The sequence below is a fragment of the Taudactylus pleione genome, unplaced genomic scaffold (genome assembly GCF_031769625.1).
Source record: "Taudactylus pleione unplaced genomic scaffold, aTauple2 ptg000311l, whole genome shotgun sequence".
In the NCBI taxonomy this organism is placed as follows: Eukaryota; Metazoa; Chordata; class Amphibia; order Anura; family Myobatrachidae; genus Taudactylus; species Taudactylus pleione.
The window spans coordinates 1,867,682-1,894,039 of NW_028284712.1; the positions used below are offsets into that span (position 1 = coordinate 1,867,682).

At 47.0% G+C, this 26,358-nt stretch overlaps 1 protein-coding gene across 1 annotated transcript in view; it reads left to right on the top strand.

Annotated features, from left to right (window-relative positions):
* KIAA1328 (KIAA1328 ortholog) overlaps positions 1-26,358 on the top strand; it is a 174,238-nt gene that overhangs the window by 131,738 nt on the left and 16,142 nt on the right. The window contains exons 9-10 of the mRNA XM_088442410.1: positions 15,608-15,762; positions 20,732-20,828. Coding sequence (XP_088298536.1) covers positions 15,608-15,762; positions 20,732-20,828 — 252 coding nt within the window. The remainder of the gene's footprint in view (positions 1-15,607; positions 15,763-20,731; positions 20,829-26,358) is intronic.

Here is a 26,358-nt window from a genome sequence, read left to right on the forward strand (position 1 = left end):
ATGTTATATTTATGTACTCTGGCACCGGTATTGGCCTATGTTATATTTATGTACTCTGGCACCGGTATTGGCCTATGTTCTATTTATGTACTCTGGCACCGGTATTGGCCTATGTTATATTTATGTACTCTGGCACCGGTATTGGCCTATGTTATATTTATGTACTCTGGCACCGGTATTGGCCTATGTTATATTTATGTACTCTGGCACCGGTATTGGCCTATGTTATATTTATGTACTCTGGCATCGGTATTGGCCTATGTTATATTTATGTACTCTGGCACCGGTATTGGCCTATGTTATATTTATGTACTCTGGCATCGGTATTGGCCTATTTATGTACTCTGGCACCGGTATTGGCCTATGTTATATTTATGTACTCTGGCACCGGTATTGGCCTATGTTATATTTATGTACTCTGGCACCGGTATTGGCCTATGTTATATTTATGTACTCTGGCACCGGTATTGGCCTATGTTATATTTATGTACTCTGGCACCGGTATTGGCCTATGTTATATTTATGTACTCTGGCACCGGTATTGGCCTATGTTATATTTATGTACTCTGGCACCGGTATTGGCCTATGTTATATTTATGTACTCTGGCACCGGTATTGGCCTATGTTATATTTATGTACTCTGGCACCGTTATTGGCCTATGTTATATTTATGTACTCTGGCACCGGTATTGGCCTATGTTATATTTATGTACTCTGGCACCGGTATTGGCCTATGTCAGTGGTTCCCAAACTACTTTAAATCATGGCACCCTAGAGTATCAGCATTTATTTCACGGCGCCCCAGGTATCCGCTCAGAATGATGACTTGTTCTATGTCTGCACTAAAATGTTGACAGTAATATTTTTGTGTTCTTTTTAGGGTGTGATTTAAGGTTAGGCTAAAATATGCAAAATAATAAAAAAAAGTTTGTGAACATTCAGGTGACGACATTTTATAAATGTCAACATTTGTGAATGTTGACCTTTTTCCTGTTGACCTAACATCCATGTTGACCTCTGTGACCAGACTTGATTTTCTTCTTTAGTCTCTTGGAGTGTGTGAGTGATATTAGTGGTGCACAGGTGCAGCTGTTTGGTCGTGTTTTGGAATCTGATACCTACCTTTTATCTGGGAAGAAGCGTTTATGGGGCTCCTCCGTAATTAAATATGCACCTAGTCCCTATATTACACACACATAGCACGTGGGGGATTGCACCCACCCATATGCTCTATAGAATGTCAGCTTGTACGAGCAAGGCCCTCCCCACTTTGCCGCCTTTACATAATTGCTAAGCACTGACTTTAGTTGTGTATCTGTGTGTGTCTTTCTGCACTGCCTGTATTACTTTGTACTTGCATTTCTTGTTGTCAGTTGTATCACCTTCTGGGGCACTAGGGAGTCCTGGTGGGGTCTTATGAATATAAGATAATACATTTTCCTGTTACCTGAATAATGTAGTTGTCTTGCACTGAACTGTGCACAATGTAGGTAAAATCAGTAGGTATCCGGATGGAAGATTGACAATGAATAAATCGACATGGTAAAAAGGTCAACAGGTACAAAGGTCAACCGACATAATGGTCGACATATGTTTTCCCAACATGGTTAGGGTTAGGCTGCCAGAGAGGACGGTTAGTTAGGTAATAGGAGGAGGGTTAGGTTAGAGTTAGGCACTAAGGTTAGGTTAGAGTTGGGCACTAGGGTTAGGTTAGAGTTGGGCACTAGGGTTAGGTTAGAGTTGGGCACTAGGGTTAGGTTAGAGTTGGGCACTAGGGTTAGGTTAGAGTTGGGCACTAGGGTTAGGTTAGAGTTGGGCACTAGGGTTAGGTTAGAGTTGGGCACTAGGGTTAGGTTAGAGTTGGGCACTAGGGTTAGGTTAGAGTTGGGCACTAGGGTTAGGTTAGAGTTGGGCACTAGGGTTAGGTTAGAGTTGGGCACTAGGGTTAGGTTAGAGTTGGGCACTAGGGTTAGGTTAGAGTTGGGCACTAGGGTTAGGTTAGAGTTGGGCACTAGGGTTAGGTTAGAGTTGGGCACTAGGGTTGGGTTAGAGTTGGGCACTAGGGTTGGGTTAGAGTTGGGCACTAGGGTTGGGTTAGAGTTGGGCACTAGGGTTGGGTTAGAGTTGGGCACTAGGGTTGGGTTAGAGTTGGGCACTAGGGTTGGGTTAGAGTTGGGCACTAGGGTTGGGTTAGAGTTGGGCACTAGGGTTAGAGTTGGGCACTAGGGTTAGAGTTGGGCACTAGGGTTAGAGTTGGGCACTAGGGTTAGAGTTGGGCACTAGGGTTAGAGTTGGGCACTAGGGTTAGGTTAGAGTTAGGCACTAGGGGAAGGGTTAGGGTTAAAGCACAAAAAAAAATGCGTCAACCATTTTTGTGTCTACCTTTTGATATGTTGACTTTTTATCTCTGTTGCCTATTGACTGACTATCTATTATACCCAAATCAGTGCACTACAAGCCATCTGTATGTCTTCAGTAGAGCTCCTTGGATAGATTGGGGATTTCTTTATTCTGCGCACCCATTCACCATTCTAAACCCACAGGGCGATATTCAATTGGGTTTCTCGATGAATGGTCGACAATATAAAAGTCGACAGGTAATAGGTTGACAGGTACAAAATCGACACGTCAAAGGTTTATACAAAAATGTTGACACTATTTTTTGTTTTTTTCAAAATTTTTAGGGTTAGGCACTTGGGGGAAGGGGTACGCTGCTGGAGGGTTAGGCACTAGGAGGTGGGGTAGGTTTAGGCACTTGGCGGAGGGTTAGGATTAGGCTTAAAATATATATATATATTAAAAAAAAAAAAAAAAGTGTCCCTGTCGGCCTTTTGACCCAGTCAACCTATACATTGTTGACCTTTTGTCTGTCGATCTTTTAAACCATTAAATTGTTGCAGGTTTCCGCACATGTCACGTCCAAATAGACTAAAGCGGCTAAACCCATCTAAAGTTTTGCTTAATGCATCCTGGGTGCCCAAAAGAGGGACTTGTCGCCTCCACGGGAGGGTGCAGACAGAGACCATGCATTCGCTCCCGTCGACAGAAATTATTTAGTAGATATGACGGGTGTGCGCAAAAAATCCAGGATGCACAAAAATGATGGCATTCTCCCCCCCTCATCCTGCATGGAGCTCCGTCCTGTTCTGTTACACCTATAGCAGCTTTCTGGGCCCATGTGAGCTGTGCTTGTAGAATACACCCCTCCTTCCCCACCTGACTTCCCATGTGTAAAAGCTCTTTTCTACATCAGGGTCCATAGGGTATCCACGGGATACCTTGGGGTATAGGTGATGACGTCAGGCATCGGGCACCATAGAGTTAAGTTTTCAGCCTCCCAGGATGCACTAGGGTCCCCCTCCTATACCCCGCCCCCGAGCCAAGGCATCTCAGTTTCGTTGGTGCCCGGCTTGGAGTCAGAGCACTTGTTTAGAGGGGGGCTAAGAATAGCCCCTGAAGTTTTCTTCAAGGCAGCTGTGGCTGCACATTTGGGAGTACAGCATGGACAGTCACTGCTGACGTCCATGCCGTCTCCCCTACACCCCGCCGGTACCAGAACGCCGGTACTGATCCGGGGATGCTGGTAAGTATCTGGGGTCACAGCTAGTGGTGACCCCAGATGCTTCGGACCATGGCCGGATTCAAGGGGAGCAGGTAAGCAGCGGGGGTCCCACGGTGGGTCCTTGCTGAGCACATGGTCAACAGGGCCTGATTCAGAGCCGCTCGTTCGCTCCGAGCGATGTTCGCACATCTGCACACGCGTATGGGTCGTAATGCACATGCGCCAACCAGTCAGTGCGATCGGAAATCGAGCGCTTGCCAAATAGCGAGTGCCAGCTAATTTGAGTGACAGGATGATGCGTTTGTGGGTGGTAACAGGGGAAGGTGCTTGAAAACGGGGAGTGGAGATCCGAACACAGGCGTGCCAAACGGTCATAAACGGGCGTTTTAAGGGTGTGCATAATTAACAAAGCAGCGTCATCGGCCACGTCACTTGGTTGTCTCTTAGCCTGAACTGTTCGCATGATTGCGGTAGGAAAATCCTACCACAAGCACTGCGAGCAGTTCAGATGCCTTTCGATGTACTCGATTAATCAAATTAATAGCGGAGATGACTAGGATGCGACCGGCCAGGGGGCGTCTTTACAAAATAGCGAGCGCATATTTCGTTCACTCGCTCAGACATAGTGGCGTCAAGAGACCGCAAAGAGCGAGCGCTCAATTTAAATAGCCGGCCCCTTTTTCTGAACGAGCGAGCGCAAATAGCGTCCGCCTCTGAATCAGGCCCACAGTCCCCAGGCAGGGGGCTCCCTGGGGACTGGCTGCAGCGTGGAGCCAGGTACTAACCTGCGCTTCCACTACCCCCCTGGGACAGCGGGCCGCAGCTGAGCGGCAAGCGCTGCGGCGTCCCAGGGGTTAATTGCATGCCAGGGGAGCGCGCCTTCCCTTTATACAGCCAGCGCCTCCCACGCTGCATACAGCCCTCTCTGCGTTGCTGATTGGCCCTGTGGCAGCGCTCCTCCCCCGGCCGGCCTCCTCTCTGCTCCTCGGTGGCCATCTTTGCATGGTGAACGCTGCTGGAGCTGCTAATCGGTGGCATCGCGGTCTGGGTCACCCGGCATACCTCTCCTCCGTGGCTTAAGGACAGTGTATGCAGCGCTGTGTCCTACCAGGCTCTGTGTCTGCGTAGTTGAGGATCAGCGCTGTTAGTGCAGGGATTGATTTCTTCTGCATTGTATGTGCCCTATGCTAGCGTCTGCTGCCTGTACTTTCACTTTCTAATGTTAGCCATTTACCTGTCCCTGCTCTTACTCTGCTAAAGCCCTTGCGGTGCGGTGATTGCAGGGCGGTTCTCCCACCTTACTAACGAGTATCAGTGAGAGGGGTCACATACTTACCATCATGTTTGAGAGTGAATTTCCTCTCCAGCTTATGTGTACTAAGTGCAATGTACCAATAGAGGAGGGGAAGGGTAACGCGGAGGGGCTATGTCGGCAGTGTTATTTATTGGCCTGGTCAATTACTGTCACGGCTCCGGTACAGGAACCTCCCTGGGCTTGTTTCGCTAAGGCGCTTACAACCCTAGTGGGCCAGTTAGCTCCGCCACCTGCGTTTTCCCAGATGGGATTGTCCCAGCAGTCAGTGGTGTCGTCACCCATACAGGTTTTCCCGAGACAACTGATGGTACCCCACAGTCTCCCTATTTCCCCTCCCCAGGTTTCCCAGGAGCCTGCGTGGGTTAATTCACTGACAAATTCAGTACAGCATTAGTCGGAAGTGTTACAAGGGGAGTCTGTGTTGCGGCCGCACAAGCGGCCTGTGGCGTCTGTCTGCTCCTTATGAGGATGACGACGTGACGTCCGATGATGGGGAGATTCTGGATCTATCTGACCAAGAACCTCTCCGTACTAAAGAGTCGGAAGCGAAGTCCAAAGTTTATATTCCTGGTCTTATTCGGGCAGTCCGCATGGCTTTAGTCATTGAGGATGATGAGCCTCCGGTGTCCAAGTCCATATATGCCTTTTTCAAGGATATTAAGGGTGATGCCACCGTGTTTCCTCTTTCGGGTTTAGTAGACCATTTAGAGGCGGCGTGGAAACATCCCGGAAAACGGTATCAGCCTCAGAGGCGCTTAGCCATGGCTTATCCATTTGCTGACAATTATTTTTCTAAGTGGGAATCCCCGCCACAGGTGGATTCTCACGTGACACGCCTAGTGCGAAGTGCCACTTTGCCCATGCCTTCCATGTCCTTCTTGAAGGATGCTACGGACCGCAAGGTGGAAATCTGCCTGAAGTCCATTTATTCCCTAGCGGGGGGGGGGGGGTCCAGACCAGCTATTGCCGTGTGTTGGGTAGCCAGAGCTATGGAGCACTAAGCGGATAGTTTGGAGGCGTCTTTGGACTCTGTTTGGCCGAACAGGCCGAGTTGGTGGGAAATCTTCGGGATTCGGCCACTTACTTAAATGAAGCGGCCTTGGATATCAGTATCCTCACCTCTAGGATTTCTTCTGCAGCAGTTGCTGCTCGTCGCACCTTATGGTTGCGATCTTGGAAAGCGGACGCTGATTCCAAAAAGGGCTTAGAAGCTTTGCCTTTTAATGGAGAAGTCCTATTTGGTCCGAATCTGGACAAAATTGTAGCTACTCTGGCAGCAGCCAAATCTGCATGTCTCCCGTCTGCTGCGGACACTTCAAGTTCAGGTACGTTGTCCTTTCGGCCTTACAGGGCCCAGGGTAGGCCTAAAGCACAGTCTTCTCCCCGACAGACTGGGCCCAAGAAATCGGCCAAGCCCAGGAAACAGGCCTGGAGTACCAGACGTCCAGCCCCTAAGTCAGATGACAAACCTGTGGCCTGACGGTCCGGGCCTCCCGTTGGGGGATCCCAAAGTGGGAGGCCGCCTGCTGCAGTTCGCCCAGTGTTGGTTGATACCCACGACAGACAATTGGGTTCACGAGGTGGTTTCTCACGGGTATGCCCTCTCCTTTCGGCACAGGCCCCCATCCCGGTTCTTCACCCCAGGCCTTCCATTAGACCGGAACAAAGCCTTGGAACTGCGGAATGTTTTGCACACTATGCTCCAGGCTGGAGTTATAGTGCCTGTTCCTTTCTGCCAGAGGGTCCAGGGTTTCTACTCCAATCTATTTTTGGTGCAGAAACCCAATGGGTCGTACCGTCCTATAATCAACCTCAAGGCCCTCAACAAGTCCTTGAGGGTGCCTCGGTTTCGGATGGAGACCCTACGGTCCATCATTCTGGCACTGGAACCTGGGGATTACGTGGTGTCTTTGGACATACAGGACGCTTACCTGCATGTCCCTATTCTTTTGCACCATTAGCAGTTCCTCAGGTTTGCAATCCGCAACGATCACTTCCAGTTCCGGGCGTTACCTTTTGGCCTGGCGACAGCACCACGAGTGTTCACCAAGGTCATGGCGGCTTACCTGCGGATGCAGGGAGTCCGCATGTTGCCGTATCTGGACGACCTTCTGTTGGTGGCAGGATCTCCAGAGCTCCTTCTACGCCATTTGGACCTGACAATTGCAGTACTGCAACGTCACGGCTGGTTGATAAACTGGAAAAAGTCCACCCTGATCCCGTCTCAGAGGATTCGGCACCTCGGAGCCTTGTTGGACTCCAGACAGCAACGGATCTTTGTGATGGGGGAAAAGATCTCTGCCTTGCAGTTGAGGGTGCGCAGTTGTCTACAGTGTCGCCGAGTGTCTCTGCACTAGGCGATGAGGTTGCTGGGCTCCATGGTGTCAGTATTCGACATGGTGGAATATGCCCAGTTTCACTCCAGACCTCTGCAACAATTGATCCTGTCCAAATGGTATGGACTGCCTCAGAGTCTAAAATCCCAGACGATGCTGCTCACTCCGAAGGTTCGCCTGTTTCTAGCCTGGTGGTTGCAGACGACCCACCTCAACAAGGGTCGTGGATTTTGGGTGGCGAACTGGGTCCTATTGACAACGGACGCCAGTCTTCGGGGCTGGGGAGCTGTCACGGGTCCACACTTGTTCCAGGGCTGGTGGACTCAGGCAGAAAAGGAGCTTCCAATAAACATCTTGGAACTCCGCGCGGTTTTCAATGCTCTCCAGCAGGCACATCGGGTTCTCCAAGATCACCCTGTGCAGGTCCAGTCGGACAACGCCACCACCGTGGCCTACATAAATCGACAAGGAGGAACCCGAAGTCGGGCAGCACTCGTAGAGGTGTCCCGCATCCTGGTCTGGGCGGAGCGTAATCTCCCAGCTATATCAGCAGTATTCATCCCGGGAGTCCTCAACTGGGAAGCGGATTTTCTCAGTCGCCCGGACGTACATCCGGGGGAATGGTCTCTTGTCAACTTCTGGTGGACAAGTGGGGTCTTCCAGAGATGGACCTCATGGCGTCACGGCACAACAACAAGTTGCCGGTGTACGGGTCTCGAACAAGAGACGAAAAGGCGTCTCTGGTGGATGCTCTGTCCGTCCAGTGGACGTTTCGGTTTGCTTATCTCTTTCCTCCGTTTTCCCTTCTTCCGCGGGTAATCCGGAAATTCAAACAGGAAGGGGGTACACTCCTGTTGATCGCTCCCGAGGCCCAGGCGGCACTGGTTCTCAGACCTTCAGAGTCTGTCCGTGGACATTCCTCTGCGGTTGCCGCTACGACCGGACCTACTATCACAGGGTCCTTGTCTGCACCCGGACCTGGCTCGGCTGTCTTTGACGGCGTGGCTGTTGAGACGGCCATGTTAAGGTCCAGGGGGTTTTCCAGCTCTGTGGTGCAAACCATGCTAAGAGCTCGGAAACCATCCTCTGCAAGGATATACTATCGTGTGTGGCATACGTTCTTCTAGTGGTGTCGACCGAGAGGTTATGCCCCTCAGGAGTTCCGTCTGTCTAGAGTGTTGGCTTTCCTACAGGCGGGGCTAGACCATGGGCTTCACCTTGCTTCTCTGAAGGTGCAGGTGTCTGCCATGTCAGTCTGGTTACATCATATGATTGCTGCGCTCCCTGATGTGCGCACCTTTATGCAAGGTGTTCTTCGCATTCAGCCACCTTTTCTTCCACCGGTGGCGCCTTGGGATTTAGCTGTGGTCCTGAGAGCTCTCCAGGGACCGCCGTTTGAACCACTGGGCTCAGTGTACCTTAAATGGCTGACAGCTAAAACAATATTCCTTCTGGCCATTGCTTCGGCCAGACGTGTTTCTGACTTAGGGCATCTCTCCTGTAGACCCCCTTTTCTGATTTTTCATAGGAACAGGGCGATACTGCGCACTCGTCCTGGATTCCTTCCCAAAGTTGTTTCAAGTTTCCACATCAACGAGGGAATCGTTGTGCCTGCTTTTAGCCACTTTGGACATTGTGCGGGCCTTAAGGATTTATGTTGACCGCACTTCTTCTTTTAGGAAGTCAGACGCCTTGTTTGTCCTTTATGGCTTCCGTAAAAAGGGTTGGCCTGCTTCAAAGCAAACTTTGGCAGGTTGGATTCGTATGGCTATTTCAGAAGCTTATCTTCATGAAGGCCTTCCGGTTCTTTCTTCTGTGAGGGCACATTCCACTAGATCTGTGGGTCCTTTGTGGGCAGCTCGACGTGGTGCATCTGCAGTCCAGATCTGCAAGGCTGCCATGTGGTCCTCGGTCCATACCTTTGTGAGGTATTGCGCGTTTGGCACCTTTGCCTCTCAGGATGCTTCCTTCGGGCGGCGGATTCTCCTTTCAGCACAGGAGCATCCCCACCCTTAAAGGATACTGCTTTGGGACATCCCCAAGGTATCCTGTGGATACCCTATGGACCCTGATGTAGAAAATATGAGATATGGTAAGAACTTACCGTTGTTATCTCTATTTCTACGAAGTCCATAGGGTTCCACAGGACTCCTGCCCTGTCGCACCTGTGCTTCAGATGGGCTTTACTCTGGTCACCATTTTTTTCCGTCTCCCTCTGGTGAGAATGTGATTCTTGTGTGTGTCCAGATCTTTCTTCTCTCTCTTCCGTCTCCTCCTCCGGCCTATGGCTTGGTGCGTAACTGAGATGCCTTGGCTCGGGGGCGGGGTATAGGAGGGGGACCCTAGTGCATCCTGGGAGGCTGAAAACTTAACTCTATGGTGCCCGATGCCTGACGTCATCACCTATACCCCAAGGTATCCTGTGGAACCCTATGGACTTCGTAGAAATAGAGATAACAAAGGTAAGTTCTTACCATATCTCATATTATTCTTACAAAGTAATGCTTTATGACATGGGATCTCCACAGGGCCTCAGCCAGTTGAGTCCGATCTGCGGTCGACACCTGGAAAACTTTCAATCCAGCAAGACGTGAAATGTTAAAGAGAGAACACTCTTGTGGGCCTGGCTGTGGGTAGGGGGTTGTTTCAGTATAAACACATTCGCCTTGATATCTTTTATAAAAGGGCAAATCTACTTTGAAATCCTGAAACATAACCCCCCTACTGGAATTATTTGGGTCCCTACCCTTGGACCCCCTTAATCCTGGTGGGGGGGATAAATCCCCATGTGTCCTATTGCAAATACATGCACATACTGTATATACATATGTACCTAACAGGGTATTCTCATTATCTGCTCCCTGTCTCCAAGCTCTATATGTGATGACGTTGCGGCACAGCTGGATTCTGTCCTCTGCGGCAGAAGTGAGCGCACTCGATGGTGCTGTATTGCTGGAGGGGGACAGATTGTCAGCTGCAGGTAATATGAGGTGTGCCCCCTCTGTATGCCACATTACAGGTCAGGGGGAAGGTGGAGGTCGTACTTTAGTGGGCGGACCCCTTTAACTCTACTTTATAAACTTTAAACCATTACAACGGTTCTAATAATAATATTTTGTAAAACAAAATGCCAACCATTTCATTAGAGATGTGGTTCTGATAGTTCTGCTTCTTCAGCATGGTTCTGTCTGCAGAGCATGTATAGACAGGGACAGCAACAGTGCCACCTGCTGGCTATAAATGATATAGCCAAAGTACTAAACAAGAGTACCTGTGCCTGCAAAATGTCGCATCTAGTTCCATTATTACTTTCTATTATCTCCAGCTGGAGACTCCGCCCACTGTCACCGGCTCATTTATTCTCGCTGACAGGCTGCGAGGAGGAAGCTCTGCGTTCGGATTTGTTCCGTGTAATTTGCAGGTATATAGAGATGCAAACCCTCCCCGGTGATGTATTGCTGGAAGACTTGTATCACGGGAAGACATTACAGCCAAGCGGTGTGATAAGGGAGAGCCAGCGGGGTGCAGGATTGTACAGGGAACGTACTGTATAAATAGCAGACATTAAGGAAGGAAATGTCACTCAATAAATCAGACTCAGAAAGCTATTTGCACTTTCCTGGCTCTTATTTTATTTATTTTTAACGTGGCTGGTACCAAAGTGCAGAATCATCCATTGAACTTTTAAGAATTAAATCTCCATAGTTTACGTCGCGTGGGTTTTATGGAATAATAATGGCCTTGGGAATAATTATTGGTTGCTAAAGGTTGTATTTTAAGCAAGATTTCACATTGGGAGTATATTCACACTGGCCCCACTACGCGGTAATTCACAGTGACGCTATATACTGTAGTCCTGAAATTCACAGAGCAGAAAGCGCACTGCGCACATTGTACAATAGCGCAAGCAGTGAGAATTGCATGTGGCGTATGTACATAGCCATATAGTAATGACGTATTCAGGGGTCCATTCAGCATTGATTTTGTTTACATAAAAAATACGGAAACTATGATTTCCGTATTTTTTATGTAAATCCCCTATTCAGCAATGGGATAATGGGGAAGATAACACAATGATCTTCTCCATTGATTCCCATCTCGCTGAGTACCGCACTGTAGGGATCAGCCATTGATCTATACAGTGCTTTAATGCTCATTGCTATTCAGCAAAGCAAAAAGTGTTAAATCACTCGATAAATATTTCCTTTATATAACGCCATCTCAGAATAGCGTTACATGAAGAAAATGCTAAATATCCCGAAAACTGCAGGGACAGAGGGAAAGTTTCCCATAAGTCCCTACAGCATCTTGTAACCCCGCCCAGTCTCCGCCCCTGGTTCCCGGTGATCGGCGGCAGGTAAGTCACTCTAGAGGCTTTTAAACCTCCCGAAATTCATTGATATGTGTATACAGGCTTTCTACTAGCCTGTATACATGTATAATTATGTGCAATTATTATTATATATAAATGTTAAATATAAAAGCACATAAATATACATGTATACAGGCTAGTATAAAGCCTGTATACACATATCAATCAATGTCGGGAGGCTAAAGCTGTACTTACCCGTCCGGGGTCACCGGGAAGCCAGGACGGAGACTGTTCCCGAGCGCACGACTGAGCATACGCAGAGGAACAAACAGAAGGGATTGTTTTCGGAATCCCGATTACAATCCCTTCTGTGACGTCGCAGGGTCAGCGTGTTACCGCAACCGCTGTCCCTGCACAAACTAACGCTGAATAGCTTCCATATGTTATCATCATTGCTAAAATGTTGTGACGATGTTGCCCGATAACATTCTGGGCACCATCGTCACTGTTGCTGAATAGACCCCCGTGTGTATTTTATTTTATTTATTTTTTCACCTGAGAGTTTCATGCGAGGCGATTCCACATAGATGTGCGGGGCCCTTAGGCGCCGCATAAATCTGCCTGGGTTTCCGCAATGCTTTATCTTGGCGGACGTTAATGTAAACGTCATGACAAAGGAGCTCGGCTGGATGAAGGATTAAAGGCCATTTAGTTAAAACTCACAGCAGAAGAATAGATTTCCCTGTCACGCGTCTACGTAGGTCTTCTCCGGCTGGTCTTTTTGGTCATATATTTATTTTATTGTGATATTTTATGAGGCCTCTTGAAAAATGTCGTCTTGGTTTTCCTGTGCGATTGATGGCTGCGTTAGCCCCTCAGTAAGGCCCAGTTGGCATAGCTGCAGCTGGTGGTGGTTTGTACCAGCGCTATATTCATTCGCTACCCAACAGCTGTCTAAGTTTTTTGTTAAATGAAAAGAAAAAAACTTCAACTGAAGTTTATATTTTTTTTTACCGAGCCTTTTAACGTATAGACCTGCGTCCAGCTTCAGTATAAGCAGCCAAGCCCACAGGTGTCCCCTGATCATTCTGTACCCAGGATGGCCATGTCTGAAATTTCAGCTTCCAGAGCAAGTGTAATTCCAGGCAAGCTCCGCCACTGTCGAAATGAATTTAGTTGTCTCTAAATAGACGTTTTTTTCCTTTTATTTTGGCTGCGGCTCTATAAAAAGTGCTTTTAATGCCGCTAAGCCGTGCCTTAACCTAAAGATTAGTAAATAAGACCCCATTAGAAACTCTTAGAATGTGAGTAATATCGGTCCCAGTCGCCCCTTGTAATGTCCATTAATGCCTTTCCCGAGGATCAGCTCTCATTTTCCAGAGCCATTTAGTCAAACTGTGTGATTATTTAGAAAGTTAATTCATGCATTGCTAAAATGTAGCTGAAGTAATGTGAGAGGTAGAAGGCAGGACTCTGCGGAGACTGCAGCCCTCTTTGTTATTTAATGATCAGCCATAATTAACTTGCAAATTTGAAATAATTAGAACAAATTAAAGGTATTTAACTTCCCATCCCTGAAGAAAAATTCAAATTGCTCCAAACTCGGCTCTAAATTATTCACAACATGGCGGTGTGTGCCGCTGCGATGTTCTCATTTATGGATGTTTTGTATAATAGGAGCAATCTGCCTGTATTCCCCCCCCACCCACCTTTTACGCAGTATATGTTATAGTACCGCACAGGTCATTTTCCATTTACAATGAGAGGCCCTTCTGAAATAAAATACTGTTGTAATGCAGACACACGGACATATCCTCGAGCTCCACTCATGATTGCAATGTTACCACAATGAGATTGCTGCATTAAAAGAAAAAAAAACATTGCAAGATTCAGGCGTTACAAAAAAAAAATTATTATTTTTTTGACGTCCTGATCTTAGTATTTGTTTCTGATGTCACCGTGTCCATACATTGGAACTGCGCAGTGCTGCTTTGCACATTTTGTTGACCGTGTTTGGAAATCCAATCGCATGCACTTTTGATTCCGTTTTCCATGGGATCTCCTAGGTTCTAGTCAACTGAATGGCGCAATGCAGAATAACAGCGGGTAGAGAGGGATGCGCTGAGCAGGATCGGAGAAGCATTTATTATCTGCTATAGCGCTGCCCCATTGTGCAGTGCTGCGCGGAGATTGTACAATTATTCACGTTCGTCCCTGCACCATTGGAGTATCGGAAGTTCCCTAACAAACGCAAAACACATTCGATGGGTCTGTGTTTACCTTTAGGAAAATGGAGTACTTGGAGTCAACCCACATAAATGCGATGGGGGGAGGGGGGGGGGGAGGACATACTAACTCCACACAGCTATTACCCTTCTCAGAACCAAATCTTTTGCCATGTGCTGTGTTGTATATAGGTATGACTTTTTTGTGGCTATACAGATGTGCCCACATACCTGTCTCCTCCGTGCGCTACAAGTCGTGCCACACCTAATGCGGGAACTCAGTGTGACTCAGTAGCGCAGATTGTCTTTTTGTACGACGTTTTACATTAAAATGCATCTTATTCGCACAGCGATGCGAATATATAGCTAAAGCAGCTTCTGCTGATTAAAATGATATGCAGCATGCCTATGTTCTGTGTGTGACTGCAGGTGTATCTGCATGCTAAACGCTACATTAGTGTTATAGCCGCTGATACTGTAATGTAGCGTTTCGCAGGCAGATACACCCGCACTCGCTCACAGAACATAGGCACGCCATGCTGCATATCATTTTACTCAGCAGAAGCTATTTATTCACATCATTGTGCGAATAAAATGCATTTGAAGGTAATATGACGCATTAAAAGACGCTCAACGCTACCGAGCCATGGCATGGCGCGACTAGAAGGATTGTTTAACGTGCCAGGAGGCTAGATGTATGTGGACCCATCTGTATCTATTAGAAGCTGCCCTTGTTATATGATGGGTTGGCCTATTACACTGCTGCAGATTTGCTTCTGTTTTCTGGCTCCTGTTATTGGTGTCTAGCATCCCTCTCCGCACACAAGAGTCTACGGAACACTTTGCACATTCTGGGGGTGTAATTAGCAGCCTCTCTCCCATTCTATTGGGGTAACTTTCCTCCAGGCGCTGACCATTAATTCTACAGAAGAGCGTGTAGCCCTGTAATGCAGAGAGCGTGGAATGGGGGCAGAGCGCCATATCAGCAGAGCACATGGCGGCACTCACACACAGCCGCTCAGTCGCGCTCCGGGATGTTCAGGCTGCCCAAGTTCTAGGTGTGACAGAAAGTTGTGCATATATCTTATTATGGAGGAGATGTACTGTATCAAGCTGTGTAAAGACTGGACCATAGCAACCAATCAGCTTCTGTCTATCATTTTATAGAAAGTACTAAACGCTTCCTACTGTTTTGTCTCCTACTAAGAATATTGTCTGTCTATGATAATGTATAACTGTGAAGCTCAATGTTCTGTATCATCTGATTATTTCCCTGGGAGTTGGTAAATTCGTCACTAGTGTAAGTGTCTGTGAAACCTTATTTTTCTCAATTTAGATGTGTATATGTATGTTTGTAATGTGACTGTCTCTGGAATAGCCAGATACCGCACAGAACAATAGTTTGACCATACATCTAGTAAAAGTACAGTAACAGGGGATGGTATACGCTGTGTGTACGCAGTCAGCCTAGTCACCGGAAAGCAGTGACATCACTGACACTCTCTCTAGTCCCTACTAGAAATATCCGCCTACGTCGCATGTACTGTATAGCGAGAATGCACTTTAAAGCCAGTGTTCACCGGAATTTCTGCAGGATCTTTTTTCATGTTGACTTTATAATAATAATAATTAAAAAAAAAAGTTCATGTATAAGTTGTCTCCAGTATAATGCTGGTCGTGTGCTGCGATCCGACCCATTACAGCGGAGGGCATCGAACATGCTGGGGGATAATTTAATCAGAGTTGATGGATGACTTGGACTGAGCAGCTGACTAGACCGCTATGACCAGTGTACCTATGTATTCAGTGGCTCATGCTCCTGGCCTCTCTCATGATGTCTGTTCTGTTTTCCTGCAGTCCGGTGAGGCCCATCTCTGCAGGGATCCCCACCCCTCCCTCCAGTAAGGGCAGTAAGAACAAGCGCAGCCCCAGTGGAAGCAGCTCAGGAAAGAGAGCGGTTGGAGTCGGCGGTAAACCCCAGGGCGGCTGGTCACATGGCGGTGTCTGTCCAGGTAAGAGACTGTGCGTCGGTGTGTTCAGTAATGTGTACATTGTTCTGCTGGCAGAAAGCAGTCTGGGCTACACAGAACTATGCACCATTGTCTGCTGTACGTGGCGATACAGGGCTGTAGTCATTAATACATCTTGGTTTTCTATGGGACAGTGCTGATAGTGTCCTTGTGCACAGATGAAGCAGCATGTAGCTCATTTATTATGATACTTAAAATCTTTCCAGGTGAAGCGAATGTGTGAACTTAACCCTGCTCCACCTGTGACCGGTTTCTAGTCTCTATTGTATTCAAATATTGTATTGCCCTATACTTAGCTTACATCATTATATGTCTGCTTAGGGGGGCATAGCTTCTGTAACTTACAGCATTCTGGGACAATGCAGCCAGAGATGGAATTTGTGGTTCTCTGGGTTACTAGCGACCATGCCAGCTGGCATTTCAGGGTTTTTCACCCTCTGCTGGTGAGAGAAGAGGGTGAGAAGGCTTTAGGCGCTGACTGGAGGGAACGGTCTCTGAAATCTATACAGTGCTGGGGGAGGCTAGACTCTAGGGGAGATGTATCAAACCACCTAGAGAGTGGACAAGTGGCAAAGTTACCCATAGTAACCAATTACATTCTACCTATCTTTTTATAGACTCTACTTAATAAATGCTATCTACATGCTAATTGGTTGCTACGGGCAACTTTAGAAGGTTTGAAACATTTCCCCCCTGTGTCTGACAGGCAGCCAGTGAGAGCTGGGAGAAGGGGCAGGGTCTCCCTGCAGTTTTCTACTGAGCTTGCGCTGTACTGACCGCATAGGAGATTATATAATAGAAGGGTTTGAGATCTTTTATGTGTCGGACATATTAAGGTTGGCGAATGTGCACTCTGTGGCAGTCTCCGTTGTATTGTAGCATGTGTTACTGACATACTGTGCTAAATCCGTTTTGCTTTTTGTTATTCATCTTGGAGAGGTTGGAAGTACTCCATTCCACTTTAACAATGGCAAAGCAGGATATCTAATAAAACTGACCAATGTAATTAATGCATGTTCCCCTTCTGTCTGTTCTGTGATGTATGTGTTATGGTCTGAGAGTTTTTCTTGGTAGACATCCTAGTGGACTGCGATCTTCCGCTAATAATTATCCTTCTGCTTACACAGCAAGTTTCCATTTGTAAGATTGCCATCGTAGAATCTTTTGTCCTATAAGGATGATTAAGTTGTACAAGACCCTTTTTTAAAGTCTTTTAATTAAAGCTATTCATATTGACATTGGCTGTGGTTTTCGGAGTGATGTATCCCACCGCTGTGAATAAAACTTTCCAATTATTCAAATGCAGAATTTAGTAGAGCTCGGGGCTCGCAATCTCCGTTTTATACCAAGACAAGGAGACAATCACCTCTTGTCACTGTCACTATATACTCCCAGGGCGTTCTCTATACCTACCGCTGCTGCTGGTACCAAACAAATCTAAGTGTAGAATACAAAAAATAAATAAAAGTCTAGAAATTGCAAAGATTTGATCTGGAAGGAAAAAAAAATCACCCGTGGCGCCCGCCAAGTCCATCCCTGTATCTCCCGTCTTCCAAATAGTGTCGTCAGGTTGAACCCAAACAGCAGGGAAGGTTAATCCCTCTCACTGCACAGGGACAAAAGCTTCGCGCCTGCAGACGACTTGTGTCCAGCAAAAATCAATTTCTAATTTGAAGCAAAATCAGTTTTGACTAAACAGGGTTCAGGCCCTATTACTTGTGCCGTATAGTCTGCTGACGTTTCAGTGCTTTGTGTTTTGGTCAACATATTCAAAGAGTCATTTTCCAGCACTTCAGACGGGTATTAGCAGCGCCAATCAGTGCCCCAAGGAACGTGGTGCTTCCTGTAAGAACATTTTGAGCTGTGCTGCTTAGGGTTGTGCACTGGTGGCCAACGGACCATAGTTCCAATTATTTACCATACAAAAGGAGGTGTTTAATGACCACTCAGGCAGCACAATGAAAGGCACGTTATAATGACAAATAACCCACTTAGAAGCCAGTATGTGGCTAGTAGAACTAATGTGGGTACCCCCACGTCTGTACGCTGCTTTGCTCAAAATTGACTGCACAGGAAGATAATGAAGTATGTTTTTGTCCATGCCCGAATATAGTTTGGCCACTAGAGACTCTGTCTGATTGGAGTGGGCTAATGAAGCCATATTCCAGACCTGATGCACATCAGCTGAAAGATCAGTGAGGAATTAGATTGTTTGCTGGTTAGGTTATACGCCTGTGTTTTAGTAGTGATTTTAAAGATAGGTACTGTATATATATATTATTTTTTTTTTAATGTCATTGCAAAAGAATACAAAACGAAATTGCAATCCAGAACATCCGCACATAGGCCCTCATTCAGAGCCGTTCGCTATTTGCGTTCGTTCGTTCAAAAACAAGGGGTGGCTATGCAAATGATCCGATCGCACATTGCAGTCTGTACACACCTCTAAGTCTGAACGAGCGAGCAAAACATACGCTCGTTTATTTGATAAAAACGCCCCCTGGCCGCTCGCACCATACGTCATGTCCGCTATTTATTAGATTAATCGAGTACATCGAACAGGATATGAACTGCTCGCTATTCTTGTGGTTGGTTTTTTCAACCGCTATTTTGCGAGCAGTTCTGAGGTAAAAAAAACCCAGTGACGTGGTCAATGATGCTGCTGTATTAATTATGCACACCCATAAAACGCCCGTTTTGACCTTCAAGCACGCCTGCGATCGGATCTCCACTCCCCGTTTTCAAGCACCTTCCCCTGTTACCACCCACATACGCCTCATTCTGTCACTCAAAATAGCAGGCACTCGCTATATTGCGTACAAATGATTTTCAGCCGCACTGACTGGTTCGCGCATGCGTACTAAAAACCGTACGCATGCGCAGCTGTGCGAACATCGCTCGGAACGAGCGTACTGCCGCTAGCGAGTGGCTCTGAATGAGGGCCATAATTACAAATGACCGTTTCAGATGACTAATTAAGACTGACGATAGCAGATGGGATAAAGCTTGTCTTAAATCGAGGCGTTCTAGCTTTTATGCACCTGAAGCGTCTTTTTGATGGAAGGAAGGAAAGAAATGCAAAGGTTAGGATGAGAACAATCTTGTACAATGCTATTTCCCTTACACGGACAGTTTTCAATGTAGATGTCTTCAATTGATGGCAAATCAGAGCCAATAATACCCACTGCTGTACATACTACTCGCTCTAAGAGCTTACGATCACCCTTAGTGCTATTGCCGTACCAAACTAGTGCAGTACGTCGATATACTTTCAACAACCATAAAACCTAACCAAGTGTACCTTAGTTAAATTTGCAGGGCGCAATTTCATTTAAAGAAAAAAAATAGGCGCTGTTGAGCCTTCTTCCCCGTAGATCTAATATTAAAGGTCCACGTCAGATCATCGGAAATAACAGTACCCAGTCATTTCATATCTTTACCTCTCTCTACCACCAAGTTATCAATAGGGGTTGGGTATGAAATCCTGGCTGTCTGTATGCCGCTGGTCAGAATACCGACAGCAAGAATCCCGACACCCGTAGGAACGAACGGTAAGTGTTTTCCTAACCCCTACCCTAAGCCTAACCTCCCCCTCCCCCCTAGTGCCTAAGCCTAACCTCCCCCTCCCCGCACCCTAATACACTCCCTCCCAGGGGACTAACCCCGCACCATAACCTCCCCCTAACACCCTGATATCTTCGGGATACCGACTGATGGGATACTGGTGCCGGGATCCCGACCTGTCAGGTGCCGCTATTTAGACTGTCTGCATCCCGCACACCGGAACGCCGACTACATCCCATCAATAGTTGGGGGTAGCAACTCAGACCTATTCTGCCATCTAAAATCTATGATTATCTCTTTCGTTTTTTTTTTTTTTTTTCATTTTAAATGAAGTTATCACTCCACTTAACCAACATAGCCACCTAGTCGCGGTGCACCTCTTCATTACCGTCCTTGATAAGACCGACAACAGTCGTATCATCCGCAAATGTAAAAAGTTCATTTGTACTGGCCTGGGGAATACAGTCACGGGTAAACAATAAACAATGAAAATAAAAGTGGACTTAAAACACACCCCTGTGAAGTACCAGTACTAATCCTGATAACGGTGGACTTCAAATTGCCCAAGGTTCCAGATAAATCCCAAATTTTGTAACTTAGATGATAACGTAATTGGGAGAATGGTACTAAAAGCCGAACTGAAGTCAGTGAACTAAAGGGGCTCACTCCGCGAGTGATTAAGGGGTACATAGGCACTCCGCTAGGCTGGCAGCACTGTAATCATTAGTTTAGAATAACACTTACGGGGGCTTGGCTGGAAAAGTGGCCTGTACAGGTGTAAAGTCCCTACGCCACTGGCAAGTTTGTGTTATTATACACCTGACCTTTTGTATCTCATTATAAACCAAACCCATCGTATATAATGTAGCCACTGCGGTTTCTATGTTTCCTCAATGTGTAGGGAGTCCCTGCGTATTTCTCTTTCAGGAATGTTACTTATTAAAGCTATATTATGAGCATTCTGTGTTTTCTATAATGTTTATATGGTTGGACCCTCCTGTGTTCTGTAGTTTTGTGCCCTTTATATTTTGCACCTGTATCATTTGTATATGCACCTTGTAAGGTGCTGCCTTACGCCGCCCTATAAACAAAGAACAACAATACATTTAAAAAAAGACGATATATACATTAAGTAAACGTGTTTTACATGCGCTGCTGCTCTCTGATCCTATTCTACATTGACGCCCCAGTAATGGCAGCGGGGATTATTCAGCAACGTTCGTGTGCCATATAACGCCAGGAATGGCCAGTGCTTTCTTGAGGGGGTTTAGTTTCAGCATCGTCTGGGATTAGATCCATTTTCCTTTTTGACAACTGGTATAGATGCAATAATTATTCCAATAAACGTATACATTTCCCAATTCACCGTGACCACTATTTATTCCAGGATCTAGGAAGGATGCCGCTACTTCTCCGAACGTCATGGGTCCGAGGATGGAGATGAAAGCCAGGAAACCATCACCGGAGCAGCGAGACATCTGCCGGTAGGAGAACATTACGCAATCATTCAGCCATTGATATATCTTGTACTGAGTGTGAGAATAGTTTTCATCTCTAGTCCCTAACCGGTGTCGTGGAGATTCATGTGTGCCCACCGGCGTTGATGGAAAACGCATCGCGTCCTCTGTATATCTTGCTGTCCGATAGATCCTCTAGTATTTATGACATCCTTATAGAAGGGAGATTTATCATCCCTCTAGTAGGGTAAGAGCCTGGGACACTGAAGGTTACCTGGTTGTCACACACAATCCCTCGTTTAACGTTGTTAAGACTCCTTTTATGCGTCCGCGTGACCTCAGGCCTAAATCGTGGTTTTGTTTTAAAAGTAATTTTGGGTCGCGATGACCAAGCTGTGGTATAAGTCATAAAGAGCTTTGTGTTGAGCGTGCCTGCGAGCATTGATATGCAGCGTGACTTTTCCGGCAGCCAGCTTTTCCCTCTCGCCCATGAACCAGGGGCGGGGGTCCCTGCCTATAAATCTATTTGTTTATTGCCTGTCACTGGAAATCCTCTGTAATTGAAACTTACCTAGAATTGAGACGTTCTCCTCGTGTATGGAGCAAAGCTGCTTTTGAATATAAATTGAAAATCAAGTCTTGGTAATTGACAGCGAAAGTTACCTGGATCCCATAATCCTGCCTTATTGGGATTGGCGTTTTAGGCCGCACTCGGCATTTGATATAAATTTAAATGCATTACTTTTGAAATGGAGCATAATTATATTCAGGAATATTTTCTCATGCTGGTGGCAACTTTCTCTTGACCATTTTCATCAATATTTTATTCCTGGACGGGATGAGAGACAAAAATCCCTGTAATAAGATGAAGAATAAACCAATTTGAGCATTATAATGTGTACGGCGGTGCTTAAATTAGCCGATCTCTGCAGAGGATTGTGGTGAATACGGGCTCGCCTGGCCTGGTGCGATTTCTTTGTATCTCAGGGACTGCATATTGATGTTTATATACATAACAGACGCTACAACGCTATTTTTGCAACTGGCCGATCGCAGGAAACTTCGTTTAAAATATAAATCATTTAGCAGTGTATTGGCCTAGTATCACGCCTTCAATATATAATTTAGGGTTCAGGTACACGAGGGTCCACTCCGCTGTAGGTACAAGCGCGCAGCATGACCCAAACGGAGATTATTTGTCCTAGACGTTAGGGTTCTGAGTCGCACGCAATGGCAGTGACAGGGAGGCGACTATGTGGACGCACAGATATAATACATGTAGTGGGCGTGTTATGGGAGTTTCGCAGGCGTGTCACTGATGTGGTTATGAATTTAGGCACAGAAATCCTCACGTTGGAGGCCATACTCTAACGGCGAATCTGCACCTTGCATGAGTCTGGTGCAAAGTTTCTTTGGTGTGACTGATGGTGGGTGCCTCAGTCCTCGTACATTCCGACGCCCGGCTGTACACCGGGGAGTGGCTCGTAGCGGTATTAGCAGATAGGTCTGATTCAAAGTTGTACGTTAATGCTCCCGCAGCTGCGATTTCCACAGCAAAGGCCATCGCAGCTGTCCGCAACCACGCACACATACGCAACATCGGACGCAGATCGGTCCCACATCGACTTCCTGAGTGCCTCTATGGTCAGTCAGAATAGCCGCCGTAACTGAGACGCCAGAACCGTGTTTCCTGTGTGCCGGATCGTAGACGCGGGATGTGATGCACCCGAAACGGTTGAGATGCTTGTGTTTTTTACCCGACACGCCCCGTTACTTCCACCCAAACGCTCCCTGTCTGTCAATCACACTGCAAGTAAAGGCACGCAACGTGTTACTGTGGTAATATACCTTCACGCATGCGCAGTGCGACTCAGATGCATGCACATTACCAAATATTCGCTCCATTTGCAAAAACATCGACGTAGCATACATCTATGAATCAGGCCTTTGGTCGCAGAAGTAATACTAACAAAAGGCGCACACACTGACAATGCTGCAGCGCACAACTCTGAATCAGGCCCATAGTCGCAGAAGTGATACTAACAAAAGGCGCACACACGTAACGCTGCAGCGCACGACTCGGAATCTGGCCCATAGTCGCAGATGTGATACTAACAAATGGCGCACACATGGAAAGCTGCAGCGCACGACTTGGAATCAGGCCCATAGACGCAGAAGTGATACTAACAAAAGACGCACACACAGAACGCTGCAGCGCACTTCTCAGAATCAGGCCCATAGTCACAGAAATAATAAAACGCGCACACACGGATCGCTGCATTGTATGACTTGGAATCAGGTCCATAGATGCAGAAATAATACTAACAAAAGGCGCACACACGGAACGCTGCAGTACACGACTCGGAACCAGGCCCATAGACACAAAAGTGATACTAACATAAGGCGCACACACACACACAGAACGCTGCAGCGCACTTCTCAGAATCAGGCCCACAGTCACAGAAGTAATAAAATGCGCACACACGGAACGCTGCAGTGTATGACTTGGAATCAGGTCCATAGATGCAGAAATAATACTAACAAAAGGCGCACACACGGAACGCTGCAGTACACGACTCGGAACCAGCCCATAGACACAGAAGTGATACTAACATAAGGTGCACACACACACACAGAACGCTGCAGCGCACTTCTCAGAATCAGGCCCACAGTCACAGAAATAATAACAAAAGGCGCACACACGGAACGCTGCAGCACACGACTCTGAATCAGGTCCATAGTTGCAGACATACTAACAAAAGTCGCACACACGGAATGCTGCAGTGTATGACTCGGATCAGGCCCATAGTTGCAGAAGTGATACTAACAAAAGGCGCACACACGTAACGCTGCAGCGCACGACTCGGAATCAGGCCCATAGTCGCAGGAATAATACTAACAAAAGGTGCACACAGGGGCGCTGCAGATGTTTCTGCCATTCTTTTAGTTTTACCCAGATTGAATATTTTGCGGCCAGTTAATGGGGTAACCCAGGCTGCGATAAGGGACATTGCTTATGTTAGCTGTCTATGAGCAGTCAGTTACCCAGCTACGTAGTTATCAATGGTGACAAATGGCCGACGCTTACATGTGTTCTCACAGAGGTCAGTGCTGGTGATCCAGGTGAAGATAAAGCAATATGTCCCATTTCCTTGGATCACCCAAACTCCTCATGTGATCTCAGGACCGTATTTGGGGGTAGCCAGTCTGTGCTTATATCCATGGTACTGACTGGCCACATTCACTGGCTGGCTATCCGTAATGCGTAGAACCCCGGCTTTCTGTGCAGTGGTCTTTCTTCCATTTGGAGGAGGGGGGGTCCACTTGTCACCCTCACAGTCCATGGTGTGAAAAACTTAACATGCGTCAAATACAGTATAACACTCAATGTACCTAGAATAAACTGCTCTTAAAATTACTGTACATTTTGCATTGCCGTAATTAGACCTCTTTAACTGGGAATGGGTGTGTAATGCCGGCTGTCTGGATGTCTCCTGTCACAACAGCGGCTTCCTACCTACCCTCCCCCCTTCTCCCCCTAACCCTCCCTTCTTGTAGCCTAACTCTAACCCTCCCCACCCCTCACACCTAACCCTCCCCGTTAGTGCCTAAACCTAAGTTTCCCCCTTCGAGCATAAACCCAACCCTCCCCCCTTAGTGTCTAACCCCCACCCCAGTGGTTCCTAACCCTCCCCCCCTAGGGGTGCCTAACCCCCTCCCCCCCCCCCCCCCAAAAAAAAAATAAAAAAAAAAATACTAACGCTAGCCCCGCTAACTTACCTAAACCTAAAGCGTGACTAACAGTAAGGGTGCCCTGGCTTACCTTCGGTCAGGTAAGCGTGGATTCCAGCGTCGGGATTAAAATAGGCGTCGGTATTTCGACGCCTATCTTAAATCCCTTGTCTGGACTCCTGCGTCGGAATTGAGACCATAACTACGTCCCCTTTAACTGATATGTGAAAAGTACAACCTCTCTAGCGGTTCATCCAATGATACGGATCACTGGAGAGAGATCCTCATTACTGTTGATCCTTTTTCTAAATGAACTTGCACTTTGGACGTTAGCCCATTACGGGCTCGCCCCTCTGCAGATTCACTTACCGCCCCATTCACTGCGGCGCAGAGTGCAATGCAGTACATGTAAGGCCTGATTCATTGTTTGCACCATCCCTAGGCAATGATCGGCAGGTTCCATAGCTCCATAACCGTGGAAACGGTGTTCTCTGCTTGGCACGTCTGGCTTGGCAATGGTTTGTAAAATTGATTACTAGTGTATGAAATTGCCTCAAATCCATAAAATCACTTGGAGCTTCTGCTGGTTGGCGGGAAAGGACTGTGGTCCCGGGACAGAAGTAATGCCGCGGACCTCTGCCTATCATATCTGGCATTGCTTCAGGCAGGGGAGGTCGGGCACAGTGGTTCTAATACCTTCAATTAAAATGTTGATATGAACGACCTTTTCCAGAGCAGCTGAAGGTGAAGGTCTGGCAATATGTTCATTTTTGCCGTTATAACAGGAGTTGTGCGTTATTAGGGCCTGGTTCAGAGATTTGCGCTCATACGCTGATGGAACATAACATCTGCGATGATAAGGAGCCTGCGCACGACCCTGTCTATGCATGTTCAGAACGGGTCCTGCAAATACACTCGCATACCCTCTTCAAACCGCAGGATGATTGACCTGCTGTGGCGTTTAGGGGCAGTGCTGGGGTGTGGCTGGTTTTCTGAGAGGAACGAGGCCAGTGCCTGTGTTGGCAGACATAGATTCCTGGCTTCTTTTGCGACCAGCACCCGGACAGTCTGCGGGAAGCTTCAGCTCCTGCAGCCTGTCGGTTGCGATGGTGATCCCAGTCTGTAACATCGGTAGCATCACTGAGATCGCAAATGCAGCAAGGAGGTACCTGGCGCCTCCTGCGTTTGCATCTGAGATGGACGGATTTGCACAGGCGCTTGTGTGCGGATCTACAAATCCATCCATCTGTGAATCAGGCCCTCAATCCGCTTCCTAACAAGTGTGAAATGAAGTTTATTTTTACAGTAACAAGTTCAGTATCTGGATCCCCTTGTTTGTGAATACACCAGTATTGTATTTCAGGTTGTTTTCAGACAGTTTCAAATCTCAGCTCCTGAAAAAGAAAATTGGGAGAGAAAAAAATAAGAAACACACAGAACTTTTCTTAAGTCACAAACTTTTCTTACAGGTGACAGAAAAGGAGGGTGGGGGGGGGGCACACTGACATTTGCAGCTGGAACACGGTGAAGAGGTGATGTCAGTTTAAACTTGTTTCCTTATTTTATTATCTGCTCAGTGAAAAGTGCAGGCGCCCAGGAATGACCGACGCAGCGACCATATGCAGGTGATAAAAGCCGGCATCGCTAAATTAATCTCCCACTTACTCGCAGAGCAGGTCGTTAATTGTTCTCTCTGCTTGCTGTCGATATAATGTGAAAATTTTCATTCCCCATTCAAGACAGGGGAAGGTTGTAGCCGAAAATGTTAACATTTGCATTTTTATTTGTTGATTTATATAAAGGACAGCCTCTCACGGCAATCCAT